This window comes from Varanus komodoensis, unplaced genomic scaffold (genome assembly GCF_004798865.1).
Source record: "Varanus komodoensis strain SLA01 unplaced genomic scaffold, ASM479886v1 scaffold11, whole genome shotgun sequence".
In the NCBI taxonomy this organism is placed as follows: Eukaryota; Metazoa; Chordata; class Lepidosauria; order Squamata; family Varanidae; genus Varanus; species Varanus komodoensis.
This window is the reverse complement of record NW_025335317.1, coordinates 13,725,276-13,740,706: the sequence shown is the minus strand read 5'-3', so window position 1 is coordinate 13,740,706 and position 15,431 is coordinate 13,725,276. Positions and strand designations below refer to the sequence as shown.

The window sequence follows — 15,431 nt, the reverse complement described above, 5'->3', positions numbered from 1 at the left end:
ATTGAGCTGCATCATTGATTCCAGTTTTAAAAGGCTGGAAACCTGTGAGTCATGTTAAGTTGTCAGCATCAAGCTTTCATCAGCCTGGGCAACATGGCCAATAGTCAGGAATTATGGGAGCTGTAGTTCAAGAACATCTACAATAGCTTTCCCTTACTCAGTACCTCCTGATGTTTTGGATTCAAAATCCCATCAGCCTTAGAGGGATGATGGCAGTTGTAGGCCAAAATGCCTGGAGTTCCACAAGTTTCCCAGCTTGTTTTTAATGCCAAAGTCCAAAACCATAGGATAAAAATAGGCTGCCTCAACCTGATAACCTCCAGAGATGAGCACTACAACTCCCATTAACTCACTAAGATTGGCGGTGATGGGCACTATAGTCCAGTGGATCTAGAGAATACAAGGTTGAGCAAGGCTGGCAAAAAGGCATTTTTAAAACAAATCTAACAAGTTTGTTCCTATTTCCCTTTTTTCTAGGAATTTTGGAAAGTAATGCAACAGAACACTTTTGAAGAAAGCAGATACCCCTGGCAGGAGTCGTTTGAAAATGTCAGTGTCTGCCTGCCATTTCGTTGCCCACGGTGTGGGGACCATACCAGATTCAGGACCCTCTCTTCCCTGAGAGCCCATCTGGAGTACAACCATAGTTACGAAGACAGCGGCCTCCTGACAAAATGCAGCCTGTTTTCATCCCTCAAAGATACGGACCTGATCGCTTCTTCCGAGCCCCTGATGCAAGGGGACCTTGGGGACAGCACAAGCATCGTGAAACCAAAGTTGTCCTATCTCAATTTCTGCGATGGGGCACGAGAGAATATGAAGAACAGGAAGCTGTTGGAGGTGGAAGCTGAAAGGCCGGTGTCTTATGGGTCAAATTACATGTCAGGAGGGTCCACTGACGAACCGGTTTCCAAAGCAGGGTTGCCAGCAGCGACCACAGACTCCAAAGCCTCCTTCGAGGCTCATGTAAGAGAGAAGTTTAACAGGATGGTGGAAGCTGTCGACAAAACGATTGAAAAGAGGATCGACAAGCTTACCAAAGAGCTGGCCCAAAAGACGGCTGAACTCTTGGAGGTTCGGGCTGCGTTTGTGCAGCTTTCGCAGAAGAAGCAGGAAGTTCAGCGGCGCGAGAGGGCCCTCAACCGGCAGGTGGACGTCGCGGTGGAGATGATTGCGGTGCTGAAGCAGCGGCTGATGGAGTCTGAGGAAGAGCTCCACAGGAAGGAAGAGTAAGTGGGCAGGTTGGAGCAGGAAGGGCTCCTTTGTGTGCAGGAAGAGATTTGGTAGGACCAGAACAACAAGGCTGCTTCTTGTGGGCCCAGGTCCCATACAGAACCAGCTCTTCGGACCTGGTGCTCTGCAGATGTATCAGATTACAGTTTCCATCACCCAGCCAGCATAGACAATAGTCAAACAGGGTACCAGATAGAGGGAGGGTGGTATAAAGCATCAACACTACACCACTCCAGCCACTCCACCATTGCATTCCTGTCCATTCTCCAGAGCGTGTGGGCAGTTCATGTACTTCAACGTGCTTTAGCGAATTCCTTCATTCTTTAGGTCTGGACTTGCAACTCGCTTTCCCAAACAAAGGTTGGCCACCTCTGCTTTAGGAGACACCTCTATATTAATATACAGGGCACTAGAAAGATGCCTTGTGTCAGCACATGTCATGTTGTCACTCTTTGGCTTCGTGAAACAACTCAGTTTTGGCTTACAGAATGTCAGTTTTTTGGTTCTATTGGCTGCAAAGAAAAGTCTGAGAAATTAATTTGCTGCCCCATTTCTGTTGAAGTCGCTCTGAACCTTCCAGTTCTCCCTAGTGCCTTCTACTTTTTCTTCTGCCATGGTTGCCTTCTCCTTCCCCAAAACCTGTTCCTGTAGTCCAAACACTGTATGCTCCCATTTTTTTGGGAAACATACTGGAATAGGAATAAAATCTTACTACCTGAGCAGATGTGTGCACTTCTAGATGTAATTAATTACAAGTTGGGTGTGGGCTGTTTAAGCCAAAAGTAACCCATACTGTCCAAGTTCAGATGTCGTGTAGCAACCCTCAGTTGGCCCAATGGGAGGTGGAAAAGTCAACATGACCTTGGAGTGTGCCTGACATGGGCTGAGGCAAATCATGGGCTAATGCCACTGGGGTGATGAGCTTAAGAAAGACAGTGGCTAAGAGATTTTAAGTGCTTTCAAAGTGTTCTTCTTTTCCCTGCTCTCTGGGACACTGTGGCTCTGCCTTTCATAGGAAACAGCTCAGGATTGAAGGAGAGGAGCTGCCGGAGGTACTCTGGGCCACAGACAGGCTGTAGGTTCCACACCTCTGTTTTGTACCTTCTTACCCACTTAAGGAAGTATGCAACTGGTTCTGAAGCACAGGTTTTAGTAGAAAAAGAAGGCATGCCTCAAGATGCCAAAATTCAAGTCCAGGTATCATCAAAGTCATCCAAAAGAATTTGATAGAACTTTTTAACCAGGGTGAAACTTTTATGCCCTCACGTCATCTTCTGGGATGACCTGCAGAGGGGGAAGTTCTTCTACAAATAAATACACATAGTGAGGGTACAGAAACAGGCTCACCAGAGTACCAAACTGGCCCTCTAGAATTTTCCAGACAACAGCATCCCATTCCCTGCCATCACTGATCCTTTGGCCTTTTTATGCTGCCTTCTCCCTACTGAAAGTTTAAAGGGCTTATTTTTGGAATCAAGAGCATCAAGTGACAGCATGCTGGAAGTTTGGACCCATTGCTGTTTGCCTTTGGCCACCCGCTTTTGCTGTTTGACCTGCGCATCACTGGAATGCAGCTCCAAAATGACCTTTGGGCTGAAAGAGGCTCAGGAATCCTGATGCAGAAGCTCTTTCTGTTCTTCTGCATTGCAACTTCAGGACTAGAGAGAAAGGTGCTGTTTCCAAGTATTATTGAATTACATTTATTTCTCACCTTTTACCTCTTGAAAGGAACCCAGGGTGACTTACAATATCCTCTATTTTACCCTCAGTACAACCCCGTAAAGGAGATTAGGTTGAGAGTCCATTACTGGTCCAAAGTCACTCAGTTAGTTCTATGCCTGAGTGGGGACTAGAACACAGATCTCCTGAGTTTTAGTCCCACATTTTAACTGGTCCCAAGTAGTCCCCTTCCCCAGTTGAATAGCAAGTCAGTGCTGCAAAAGTCACCTTGGAGGATCCTGTCTGGGAAAGAATCATAATTTGGTTTCCTGCCAGCATTCATAGCAGATTCCAGAAGAATGTCAGCAATTTCAGCTCATCTAAAAATAGTTGTGTACTGTATTCACTAAAAATGCAGTAATTGCCAACCCATTGTTTAAATATGGATCACTCTACGATCTCAGCCTCTGTCTGGCCACTCCCTGGTGTTCCCACTGACAGTCGCTACCCAATGAAGGATGATGCATCTGTTGTCATAATAGTATTTGCGAACACCATTCACATCATTCACACAACTTTGAGATGTTTCATTTAAATGCATGGTGCTGCAGTTCCCAAAATTGGCCAGCCCAATAGCTGGGAGGTTTAGATCAGCTATCCTAAGCACTGTTAACTCCACAGGAATGAATTTAGTGGACTAATTTCCAAGTAGACAAGGTGAAGAACTTCCTGTAAGCAGTCTAGTACTGGGAAACAGGCATAAACAGTTTCCCTACACGAACAGTGGTACTTGAGTTCAACACTGGCACACCCATGATTTCCACAGTTCATTTATTTATAATTGAATTTATTGTCTGCATTAACCAATAGTCCAGGAGGACCCTCTGTTGCAGGAGATAAGTGCAGATAAGGTGCTTACATAGAAAAAGAAGCAGGAAGATGAGGTAGGAGGGAGCAGCCATGCTCTTTTGTGTCCATCATATTTTGGTCCTTCTGCCCACCAATAAGTATATCCTGTGTGAATGTGGCACGAGGTTAGAGTATTGCACTGGGAACCGGGGAGATCCAGGTTCTAGCCTCCAGTCAGCCATGGAGCCAACTGGGTGACTTTGGGCCAGTCACCGACCCTCAGCCAAACCTACCTCACAGGGTTGTTGTTGTGAGCATAAAATGGAATGCAAGACTATGTAAGCTGCCTTGGGTTCCTCACAAGAGGTAAACAGGAGGGATATAAATGCAAAGTCATAATAGTATCTAATGCACACTGATGGCCTGAAAGCAAAACCAGCTTGCTTTCTGTGAGTGAATATTTGCAATCTTTTTTGTCCGTAGCCAATCAGCCAATTGTCTGTTTACAAGCATGCTCTTAGGACAGTTCAGAAAGATCTTTTGCAATAAATCCAGGTTCTCCTTGATGGAGGCTTTGTGCCTTTACGTGCGTGCGTTTGCATGTGTAACTAAAGGACGTTCCATGTGGTTCTGCTGCACTTGTGAAGCAGTGAGATGCCTCAGCATAACCTGCCATTTATACAGTGGCACCCAGAGCAAGATCGCATTGCTCGGGCAGGTGCAAGCAATATTTTGGACTGTGCAGACGCTGGGCTTCAATCCTGTAGGCACCTGCCAGGAATTAAACAGCACTGAACTCAACAGGGGACCCTTTTGAGTAGACATATTCAGGGTTACGTGTCCTGATCCTTTTCCCACTCATGCTGGAGGGACATCCATGTGGAACCGGCACGTGGAGTCCTCTGCTGAAAACATACACGGTACCATTATGCAGACCTTTGGCCAAACTGATTTTCATGTGATGCTGAAAGGCCCCATCCTGTTTGGAACTGAATAAAAGAACTGCTGTGTTTACATACTGGCTTCCACAGGGGCCAAGAGAAAAACGAAGTCATCGTGGCTGCCTGCTCAGGAAATGTTGCAAACGCTAAAAGCTGAGCATACCATGTTCTCTGAATATGATTTATTCCCTTCTGCATTTGGTTGCCTGCCTTGTGCTTGCCAAGCCCTGCCCTGGGGCTTAGGGACGGCCAGGCCCTGCAAAGAAATCCACGGAGAATCTGAGCTTTCCTGGAAAGGGCTTGTTATGCAGCGATGAGCACCCATCTTGTGCTGTATCCTCCATCTAGAGCCAGGCTCTTGTTCTTTTGCTGGCTTTAAAAGAAACAGAACATAGAATAGCAGAATTGGAAGGGGCCGTGAAGGCCATCGAGTCCAACCCCTTGCTTTTGCAGGACACCACGTTGCACCGTCCCACTCAGGCGGCTGTCCAGTTTCTTTCTGAATGTCTCCAGTGTGGGAGAGCCCACCGCCTCCTCAGGCAGCTGGTCCCACTGTCATATTGCTCTGACAGTGAGGAAGCTTTTCCTGATGTCCAGCCTGAATCTGGGTTGCCGCAGCTTGAATTGATCATTCTGTGTCCTACACTCTGACATCAGCAAGAAGAGATCTGGACCTTCCTCTTTGTGGCAGCCTTTGAGGTACTTCTAGAGGGATCTCATGTCCCCTCTCAGTCTTCTCTTCTCAAGGCAATGAAACTAATGGCCTAGACATGCTTTCGTATTTATTTATGCATTGTTATATTCACATCCTGCCTTTCTCCCTTTCAAGGAACTCAGGGTGGCTTACATCATTCTCCTCTTCTTCTCACGCCTATCCTCAAAACCACAACCCAAAGATTGGGCCGAGAATCTTTGACTGACCAGTGAGCTGCATGGCTAGGCAAGGACTAGAACCCAGATCACCTGAGTCCCAGTTCTGTGCTCTGAACCACTGCACCACACTGCTTCTCCCTCTAGAGAGACAGAGAAATATCTTACGGATAAGATAGAAATTAAGTGTGTGGGGCCAGGGGTTTGCAGGGCGGGGAGAGACAAATGGGATTTAAGGTAGGCGAAGCAATGTATATTGTGGCAGCGACTTAACAATGGGAAAGTATAACCCATTCAGGAAGCCATATGGCTAATGAGGCAGGTTAGAAATCTAAATAAATCAATAAATCATTACTGAATCATATCAAAGGCCTATCTGGTGCAGTCTTTTTTCTCATAGTGCCTAGCCAGATGGAAAGGCCTTCGCATGGAATAATAATAGTAATCATGTCAATATACATGCAGCTTTTTTGCCACTGAGTCATCTTCAGAATGGCTTACAGTCAGGAAAACAGATGACTATGCTTGGAAGAGAGTACTTACTGTTCAGAGAGAGAGAGAAAGAAGAGGCAAGGGTTTTGCATGAGGACTAGTGAAATGTGCCGGCATGGCTTCTTGTTAGTAGTACTGATTGGTTTCTTAGCTCCTGTTCTTTTTAAAAAAGAGAGAACCCAAGGTGACAGTTGTAACAACATTAAAATAGCTAACAGCATTTTCCATTAAAATAACATGTTGTTGTGGTTGTCCGAAACCCATCAGTACAATAACTAGGTATGAAGTTGCCCAGCAAAGCTACCAAGAAATCAGTACTGCCTCAAGTACCAACACCATCACCATGGGGTGGAGTATTCTGGCAGATAGGTCCTAGGCCAGTTTTGAGTTTGTGTTATTGTTCCCTGAATCCCTGCAAGGATCAATTCACAAGACCATCTGCTCTGCTCTCTGCTCTCTCTCCCACAATTGGTGTGTTTGTTTAAAGGAAGCATCCAGTTGTTCGAAGGCATCTGTCCCCACCACCACATTTATACCCAGCTGTTCTTCCTCTTGGAAGGGATTCAAGGCAGCTTACAAAACTCTTTTCTTCTTCCGTTTATCCTCACAACAACCCTATGAAGTAGGTTAGGCTGAGGATATGTGACTGGCCCAAAGTCCCCATACTTACCATGGTGAAGTACTATGACTGGGATTCAGGCAACACAACAGACTAACAATGGTTTTGTAAAAAAAATGCCATGGCTTGTTGTGTTGTCTGCAGCCAGTATATTTTTGTTTACCGGTTGCCAGGGGAAAATGAAGGCATGTGCTTATAGCATTTGTGTTCCCGTGGTGGGTGGCTGGTTGCCACCAACGGGAACACAAGTTGGACCCTAGTTCCGATTCAGCTTGGAACTTCTTATGTTTATATGCCACTCCTCTTTTCAAAATTGGCGGAACAGCCACCCTGCCACTGGAAGTCTCTCCCTTCTGCAGGAAATCTACCCCCACTTCACAGAGGCCTGGCTGGTGCTGCTGGTGCAAGATCAAGGCTGGGAAAAACACGGCACAAAGAGGAGGAGAATCTTATCTTTGTCCCCTGGATTGTTATTTCCAGAAGCAGCGCCTACCTGGCCAGGCCAAGCAGTGCCGTTTGCTTTTTCAGTGACGTACCATGCAATCCTGGGATGGTGATGTTGCATCTGATGACAGCTATACCTGTAGTCCTGACTCTTCCAAATTAAAAGAAGAAAGGCCAGGTTCTTTGCAACAGCAGTTCCAACAGAGCTGCATTTTTTGTCATTGCAGAGAAGTGGTTACCTTTAATCACTTCCTGGAGGAAGCAGCAGAAAAGGAAGTCCGGGGCAAGGCCAGGCTCCAGCACTTTATTGAGAATCTGCTACAGCGGGTAGATTTGGCGGAAAAGCAGCTAGAATATTACCAGAATCAGAAGAGCACAGAGGACTACAGCGATGTCCACGAATACATGGTAAGCAGAAAACGGCAGTCTCTCTGTTCTTACGTTGCACTTTGCTGTACCAGGGAAGTGCAAACGGGATTGTAATTAAACAGATGCAACCAGAATGGACACTTTGCTCAGGGCTTTCTGGTAAGTACTTTAAAATACCACTGCCCCTTCTGGGGTTTATGGTTTATTTACATTTTAAGCTCATGTTCTGCATAAGCAGCCGTTGCTGTGCTATTTAATAAGGCTGTGAGATATCCAGGTATTATTGCTTTTCTAAATCCTTTACCTCCTGCAAGGAATCAGAGAGAGAGAGAGAGAGAGAGAGAGAGAGAGAGGGAGGGAGAGAGGAAGAGAGGAGGGAGAGAGAGCATGGATCGCTCACCCTTGTGGTTTCATCCTCACAACATCCCTGTGAGGTACGTTAGACTAAGAGGCAGTGGCTTGTCCAAGACAGCTGGTGTGTTTGATAACTATGTCAGCCAACCTTCCCGTCAGGCCCAGGATGCAGGTGGCAGGCACCTGTGGCTGCAGCTCCAGGACCAGGAGTGGATAGAGAACCCGGCATGCTGCACTAGGACCAGAGGGGATGGCAGAGCCAAACATGGCAGGACCAGAGGCCAAAGCAAGGAACGGGCACCTGGAAAGATCGGGTCAGACCAGAGGCAAAAAGCAGATTCAGAATCAGGCTGGAGGCCAGAGCAAGCCGCAAAGCCGCTGCAAAGAGGGCAAAGCTGAGCAGTCTTCCGGAGCTCCGAGCAGGATTGGACCGGCTCCAGCCCTTGCGGCTGCGGTCCTGGTGCTGCTGAGTCTCGTGGGTTTAATCACGCTGCGCACAGCTTCATGCCATTGGAGAACTGTTCCAGGGCTTCGGATCCTGACACCTTCCCAGCCTGGCCTGGGGCCAGATAACCTGAAGACTTCTTTCTCCCCATATATGCCTGAGCCCCGTCCAAGGAAATAAGTGTTGGGAATGGACTAAGCAGTTGTTCTTGAGGTGCCTTCCAAAGTCAGGCTTGCACCGAGACTGTGGATGAGGATGACGGAGGCTGGGAAATGGGGAGTGTGGGAATTGAGAGGGTACAGGAGGGTGTGCGTGGGTCAACGCTGTTGCTCCCACGTGCTCAGATAGAGCATGGGAACAGGCAGGGCTTGGAAGAGAAGGAAGGGGACAAAGGGGAGGAGGAAGTCAACCCCATTCCCTGTCCAGTCCCTGACCCCGTGGCACAGCACTGGACAGAAGAGCCACCCAGTTACAGATGGCCTGCGTAGAGTTAGAAGGTTAGTCCTTCTCAGAGGGTGGAGCACATTAATACTGAAAAGAGGGGTTTTCAGAAGTAGTGTCTCCTCTCGGTTCATAACAAATCAGTCTGTGTATGCTTAGAGACTAGTCTTCCAGTAGCTGTAGCTTGCTAGTGAGTGAATTGGCAATAAAGAGCTGTTTTGGAAAGAGACTGCCTGTTGAGTTGCAGGGTTGAAATGGATAAGGGTGTGTGGCTACTGAGAGGAGGGGCTTTTCTGCTGTGGCCCCCTGTTTGCAGAACGAACTTTCCAGGGGGGCTCACCTGGCACGTGCATTGTGCTTTTGCCAGCATCAGGCTGAGTGTCTTATTTTTCCAAGAAGTTTTAGTCTTTCAGTCTGGGTGGCTTTAAATCCTTTGCTGAATTTCAAATCTTTGCACTGATGTTAGGTTTTATTTTGGCTTTCACTTTATTTTGTGGTGGAGCTTAAAACCCTTTTTAGGCTATTTGATTTTGCATTTTATGGTTTTAATTGCTGTGAAAGACCCGCAGAGCTTGGGCCAGTGGGTGGTAGAGAAATAACACCAGAAACATAATATTTCTCAAAAGCCAACAAAACCAGTGGCTGGTTGGGGAAGAGTGTGCGGCTCTGGAGAAGGATCTGGGGAACCTTGCGGGATCAGGCAGGCTGGATTTGTCCTGGGTCTGAGTTTCTGCAATTCTGCCATAAGAGCACAAGAGCATCAGACCAAAAGCCTATTTAATCCTAGAAGCTGTTTCCCAAGATAGCCATCCAGCTGTCCCAAAGGGAAGAGGCACCCCTGTGAGATTACAAGCACAGTGGCATCCTCCCACTTGTGGTCAGCCACTGAGAGCCAGAGTGGTGTCGTGGTTAAAAGTGCAAGATTGGGACTCAGGCATTCTGAGTTCTAGTCCCCGCTCGGCCATGGAGCCAGCTGGGTGCCTTTGGGCCAGTCACAGACTCTCAGCCCAGCCTGCCTCACAGGGTTGTTGTGGTGGCAATAAGATTGAGAGCAGCAGGAGGAGACTGCTGTAAGCCTCTTTGAGTTCGTAAGGAAAAGGTGGGATCTGAATCTAATAAATGATAGAACAAAATGGCAGGGAGTCCTATGGCCTCAGGTACTGGAGGTGATATGTAGGGCTTCCCAGCACTTTACCGAGGCTGCCTCCTCTGCTTTCTCTGCAGGAGGATTAGAGCATTCTTCACCCAAAGTTTGAATGGGCAGGGCACCTTTATGCTCCTCTGTGTTCCATTGTACAACACAAGGTGGCGCTCTAGTGCAGAATAACACCTCAGACATAGACTGGGTCTCTAGCTAACGGTGGCGGCATCTAAGAAAACCCCTGATGTTTCTCCCCCTTTAAAAAGAAACAAAAAAATGCCTGGAAAATTCAGAAGTACTAGAGGAGGACGCCTTGCAAAGGTCCCGCAGACTTCCTGACCACCCAACAAGGTCTTGTGTAGAGAAGCTTGTATGTGTCCAATGTTCCATAGCTCTTGGACATCTAAGTGCCTTTTCAAATCATTTCAAGGGCATCAGACAGTTAGGGAAGATGATGATGATGTCCATCTTGCACCTGCTGTTCAAAAGCCTTTGCAGGATTCAGTAATCTTTTCAACACAGGGAAAATCTGCTTAATTAGTGGTGACAGTGGGATCGAAAATGAGCGTGCGTCCCCGCTGGGGATGATACCTCTCAGCGTATCTCCTCCATGTCACGGACAAAAACGTTTCTCGTTCTACAGCTTGAGTTTAATCTGAAGCATCAGATGCCCCTTTTAAAGGAGAGGGAGCTATAAGCCAGGGTAAGGGAGGGCGCCCATGGGTTCTGCATGATACCGCCACACTATCTCAAGTGAACCATGGCTGCTCATTAGTTCAGGAGATGCACAATAGCAACGGAAAAGCCTTTCACCAGAAAATGCCTTCAAAGCTGTGGCTTGAAACAAAAAAGTGATACCTTTTATTGGACCAACTGAGCAACACTTCTGAAAGGCATGCCAGACGAAGGAATGCCTTCAACGGACTTCGTAAATTCCTGCTGGTCAGTATATTGTCTATTGCAACATTTATACTTCAAGTACAGGCAGAATTCTCTCTCTCTCCCCCCCTCCCTCCCCCCTCCCCTTTGTGTCTGATAATTCATGAGAAGCTCAGAAATGGCTATTTATGCAGGACTCATGTTCCTGAGCATCTTGGTTTTAATTTAAAACAAAAGTTTCTAGCCTTTATGCCTATAATTGCGGGCCTAAAAATGTTGGCAATGCCTGCTCAAGTTTCCAGAGGCCAGGAGGTTTTTCCTTCCATGCCCTGTATGGCTCCTTAACTCTGTTCATGAATAATAGTAGTAGTACCAGAATAAATTATGCAGATTGCATACATTGCAGAATAATCATGTAAGATATAATCAGTTCTGCTGATTTGCCCAATCTGCATAATTTAGAATGTAATTTATGCATGTCTTCTTGGGAACCATTGAATTTCTGAATTAACATGCATAGGGTTGGACTAATCTAATAAAGATTGCAGAATTCAATTTATCTTGATGCAGAATTTGAATTTATGTTACACATACTTATTAGCACCAGATTACACACAGCCTGCATTATAGGCCTTTCTTGGAAGTTACAAGTAACACACATCAAACACAGTTGTTGAGAAGTTACCTCTATTAAAATTAATGGAAACTTGGGGGATAGGAATAGGAATTTTTCATCTTTTTTTTAATCAGATGCATCCATCAAACTGATTCCATGCTAAGCCTATCCAGATCTGATTTTATGATATGTAAAAGCATTCTTAAATTCATCAGTGCAAATCCAAATCAGATCAGACGACTCCTAGGAAAAGGTTTTTCAAAATCTGAATTGTTTTTGCTGTTTACAGTTTTATTTTATTTCTGCATCTAGATAGCTATTGAAACAGAAAGCAATTTTTCAAAACATGAATATAGGCTGCAGTCTTGTACCCGCTTATTTGAGAAGAATCCTGGTTCAAAGCGCAAGGATTTGTTTCTGAGTAAATCTTTATAAGATGGCAGTATTTGAAGATAAACAGATAAAGGATGATCTATTTAATATCTGCTCATGTCAGTTTGAATAATGTGTTTTCCTTTGTTTTAGTTTACAGATATGTCATCCAGTAAGAAACCCCGATGCCTGTATGTATCCTTAATATAAAACAATACTTTTTATAATACATTGCTAAGCCTGTTCATCCTTTATATTATATTTGCAGGGTTATCTATTAAATCTGACCTGTTCTTCCCGTTCCCCCCTCCCCTTTCCTTCGTATCAGCAGACGAGGAGCTCCGCATGCTTTTTATAATAACGCTGATGCAAAACCTCATTCTCTCCAGAAAGGACGCATGCACCTGAAGAAAGCCAAGGAAGAGAAGAGCTGTGCTCACCCAATTAAATTATTTTATGAACCTGTTGACTGCTCAAGGGACGTTTGGAGACCTCAGAAGAAAGGGGATGTGGCAAATGCTGCTCGGAAGGTTAATGCAAAATCAAAGATCAGTAAAAAAAGCAAACAGCTGTACTAAGCAACCACCTAACCTATTCTATCTATTAATGCATAATGCAAGATCTGATAGCGTTGAGCTACCACAAAGAAAGATTAACAGCACAGTGCTGTGTGTGCTTACCTGGAAGTAATTCCCATGCAGTTCAGTGGGTTCTCCTTGGTAGGGGTGCCTCTGAACGCAGTGTGGCTTGCTTCTGCCTAGACAGGCCTAGTAGACCTCGTCACACCCATTGCTTAAATGCTATATACGTCCCTGTTTGTTGGGGCAATGACTTGATATATTTAATAGATTATAATACTAATACATAAATATAGAAGACCAATTTAACTGCCTCATTTCCAAATACTTTAGTTGTGTATGTGAGGTGGCAGTTTATTTTTGCAAGAGCTTATTTTGATCAAGTCCAGCATTTCCCACTGTTGTTATAATTGTGTATGTGTTTAGAATACAACCACCAACGTTACTTTTGCCCCCATTGAAAGGAATCTCTTCTGCTTGGCACCTTGATCAATTAACTCTGCTTCCGTTGCATTGTGAGCAATTGAGCCAGAAGAAGTGTAAGGAAGGAAGACTGCAAGCTGAAACTGCTCTTAGCTGAGGGATTCCAGGGCATGCATAGGATTGATGGCATTTCTGCAAGAACAAGACGCTTTGGGGGATGTGGTTGGCTAATTGCCCCTGTTCCTGCCTGCTCCTGCTATCACTTCCTCCCGTTAGATAGGTCAGCTGGTAGGATCTTCCTGGAAGCTGCATTTTCTTGGGGACCAAGGGACAGAAAAAAGGCATTCATTTGCTTCTAGCAGCTGCATCTCTGCCCCACTTGGAATAGGTAGAATAGGACCCCCAGTCTAAATCCTCAGAACCCCCTGCACCCCCTGCTAGGCTCCCAATGTGAATCTGAAGGGGATGAGCAGTCAAGTGAAAATGCAAGCAAGGATCTGGGTGGACACCGGTTTAAAGTAATGTCTTTTTCGGCGCCAAGACAAGCATCTGGGGTGACTGACCCCTGCATTTCCGTACCGGCCTGCAGGAGACAACACAAAGATCACCGTGAACTGTGCAAAGAGCAGGGTGAGGTTCTCAGCGCTCTCTCCTCTCAGTGGCTTGGGCAGAAAGATGGGGATTCATCCTTCCTCACCCTTCCCATAGAGCAGGATGGTTACTCCGGTGGTATGGACCCCGCTGCAGTAAAGCACCACAGTGACATATTACTGTGCCTTTGACTGTCAGTGCAAAATAGGGAGCTGTTCATTTATATCCCATTTATATCCCCACTCTTGGCCAGAGCGGCTCACTTTCTGTTTTGTTCCACCCTCCTGGCTTTACAGGTGAGCAATGGATTCAGAGTTGGGGCTCCCCAGTTGTAGTCTGGGAGGCCATGAGATCCATTGAATGGGGGGATTGTGTGCCCTTAACCCCCTCCTGTTGTGTGACTTCATTTATATATTCACATTCTCATTTGCTGCTTTTAACTGCCAAAAGCTTTGCTAGGTGGCCTTCAGCTTCATGCTGCAGCCATTTGGAGTTCTAGGACCTTCAGGGCTCTCTGTTGGCATATTGCTCTTCTAAAGCCAAGTTCACAGGCAGAACTTGCTCCCAACTAGACCTTCCATATACATTAATATTTTCGTAGGGTCGAACTCAGTGCTGTGTTACCCAAGCGAATGACCTGAGAGAAGTCACCTGGAAGGATATTACTACACTGTGAATGCACAGGTGCCTCAGTTTGGCATGTGCCTGGAGCTGCTCTTCACTTCCTATCATCATCATATCATCATCGTCGTCATCATCATCTCCATTTCTATACCACCCCATAGCTGAAGCTCTCTCTGGGCAGTTTACAACAATGTATAAAACAAAATAAAATACAATACAAATAACAAAACAATGTTAGAAGGACCAAGATAACCCCCTCAGGCCTTTGGATAGCCAAGGAGATCTTTAAAGGCCTTTGCTTAGAGGACTGTCTTGACCTGGCATCATAAAAATGGCAAAACTAGGCAGGCTGTCGGTGGGAGGTTGTTCCCAAGGTTGGGGGCCATGACAGAAAAGGCCCTCCCCCTCGTTGCCACCCCCTGAGCCTCTCGGCGCTCAGAGGAGGGCCCCAGTGGTTGAGCGTGCTGTCCAGTGATCAATAAGTTGTTCAGGTTCTTCCGTCGCATGGCAGCCCTCACAAAGTCCCCAACTCGGGCGAAATACCATGCTTTCCCCCAGTAAATGGAATATTGTCTCCTTAGGCAGGTTTGGGAACTTTGATGCTCTGTGACAGGTATGGACAACATACCTGTGAGCTCATCCTGGCAAATAATGTTGTTTTGCTATTTCTGCTATTTCTTATGGATATGGATGGTTTTTTCCTGGACTTCCGCATTCGTAACTCTACTTGTTCTGAGCATGGTGATGGTCCAGGATCTTCACAGCTTGGCATCTGGCACAGCAAGTGAAGTACATGACCGGTAGATTTGAAGATGCTACAAGGTCTCAAGAGCAGGCCAGTGTGGGTCTCACTTAGAGGAAGCAGGAATACCAAAAACTCTGGAGATTTTCAAAGGTTAGGGCCAAGTACGACTATCTGTCCAAAAGGGTTGGCACAAGATAGCAAATCTTAGCCAGGCAACCCAGATACAATATGAAGCTTGCTGTTAGTCGCGAAGTCGCGTCCGACCCATCGTGACCCCATGAACAACATTCCTCCAGGCCTTCCTGTCCTCCACCATCCCCCAGAGTCCACTTAAGCTTACACCAACTGCTTCAGTGACTCCATCTAGCCACCTCATCCTCTGCCATCCCCTTCTTCTTTTGCCATCTATTTTTCGCAGCATTAGGCTCTTCTCCAGGGAGTCCTTCCTTCTCATTAGGTGGCCAAAGTATTTGAGTTTCATCTTCAGAATCTGGCCATCTAAAGAGCAGTCATGGTTGATCTCCCCTGGGACTGACCGGTTTGATCGCCTTGCGGTCCAAGGGACTCTCAGGAGTCTCCTCCAGCACCACAATTCAAAGGCCTCAATCCTTTGGCGCTCAGCCTTCCTTATGGTCCAGCTTTCACAGCCATACATTGCAACTGGGAAAACCATAGCCTTGACTATAAGCACTTTTGTTGGCAGGGTGATGTCTCTGCTTTTTAGTATGCTGTTTAGATTTGCCATA

The 15,431-nt window shown here is 46.2% G+C and overlaps 1 protein-coding gene across 2 annotated transcripts; it reads left to right on the top strand.

The window, feature by feature from the left end:
• The first annotated feature begins 486 nt into the window (after positions 1 to 486).
• On the top strand, positions 487 to 14,258 carry LOC123018208 (protein ZNF365-like). Of its 2 annotated transcripts, none has more exons than XM_044420067.1 (4): positions 487 to 1,229; positions 7,335 to 7,515; positions 11,878 to 11,915; positions 12,056 to 14,258. In XM_044420067.1, exons 1-4 carry the CDS (start codon positions 493 to 495, stop codon positions 12,300 to 12,302), a joined length of 1,203 nt encoding a protein of 400 aa, XP_044276002.1. In that variant the 5' UTR covers positions 487 to 492; the 3' UTR covers positions 12,303 to 14,258. The 2 variants fall into 2 exon arrangements, with proteins under 2 accessions (XP_044276002.1, XP_044276001.1); XM_044420066.1 differs by having other exon boundaries at positions 12,053 to 14,258.
• The last annotated feature ends 1,173 nt before the right edge of the window (positions 14,259 to 15,431 follow it).

Bases quoted from the DNA above. Each gene is read 5' to 3' on its own strand.
- LOC123018208 (XM_044420066.1), top strand. From the start codon at position 493: ATGCAACAGAACACTTTTGAAGAAAGCAGATACCCCTGGCAGGAGTCG. The intron at 1,230-7,334 runs GTAAGTGGGCAG...TTGTCATTGCAG, and splicing joins GAGCTCCACAGGAAGGAAGA to AGAAGTGGTTACCTTTAATC. The intron at 11,916-12,052 runs GTATGTATCCTT...CCTTCGTATCAG, and splicing joins AGTAAGAAACCCCGATGCCT to CAGACGAGGAGCTCCGCATG.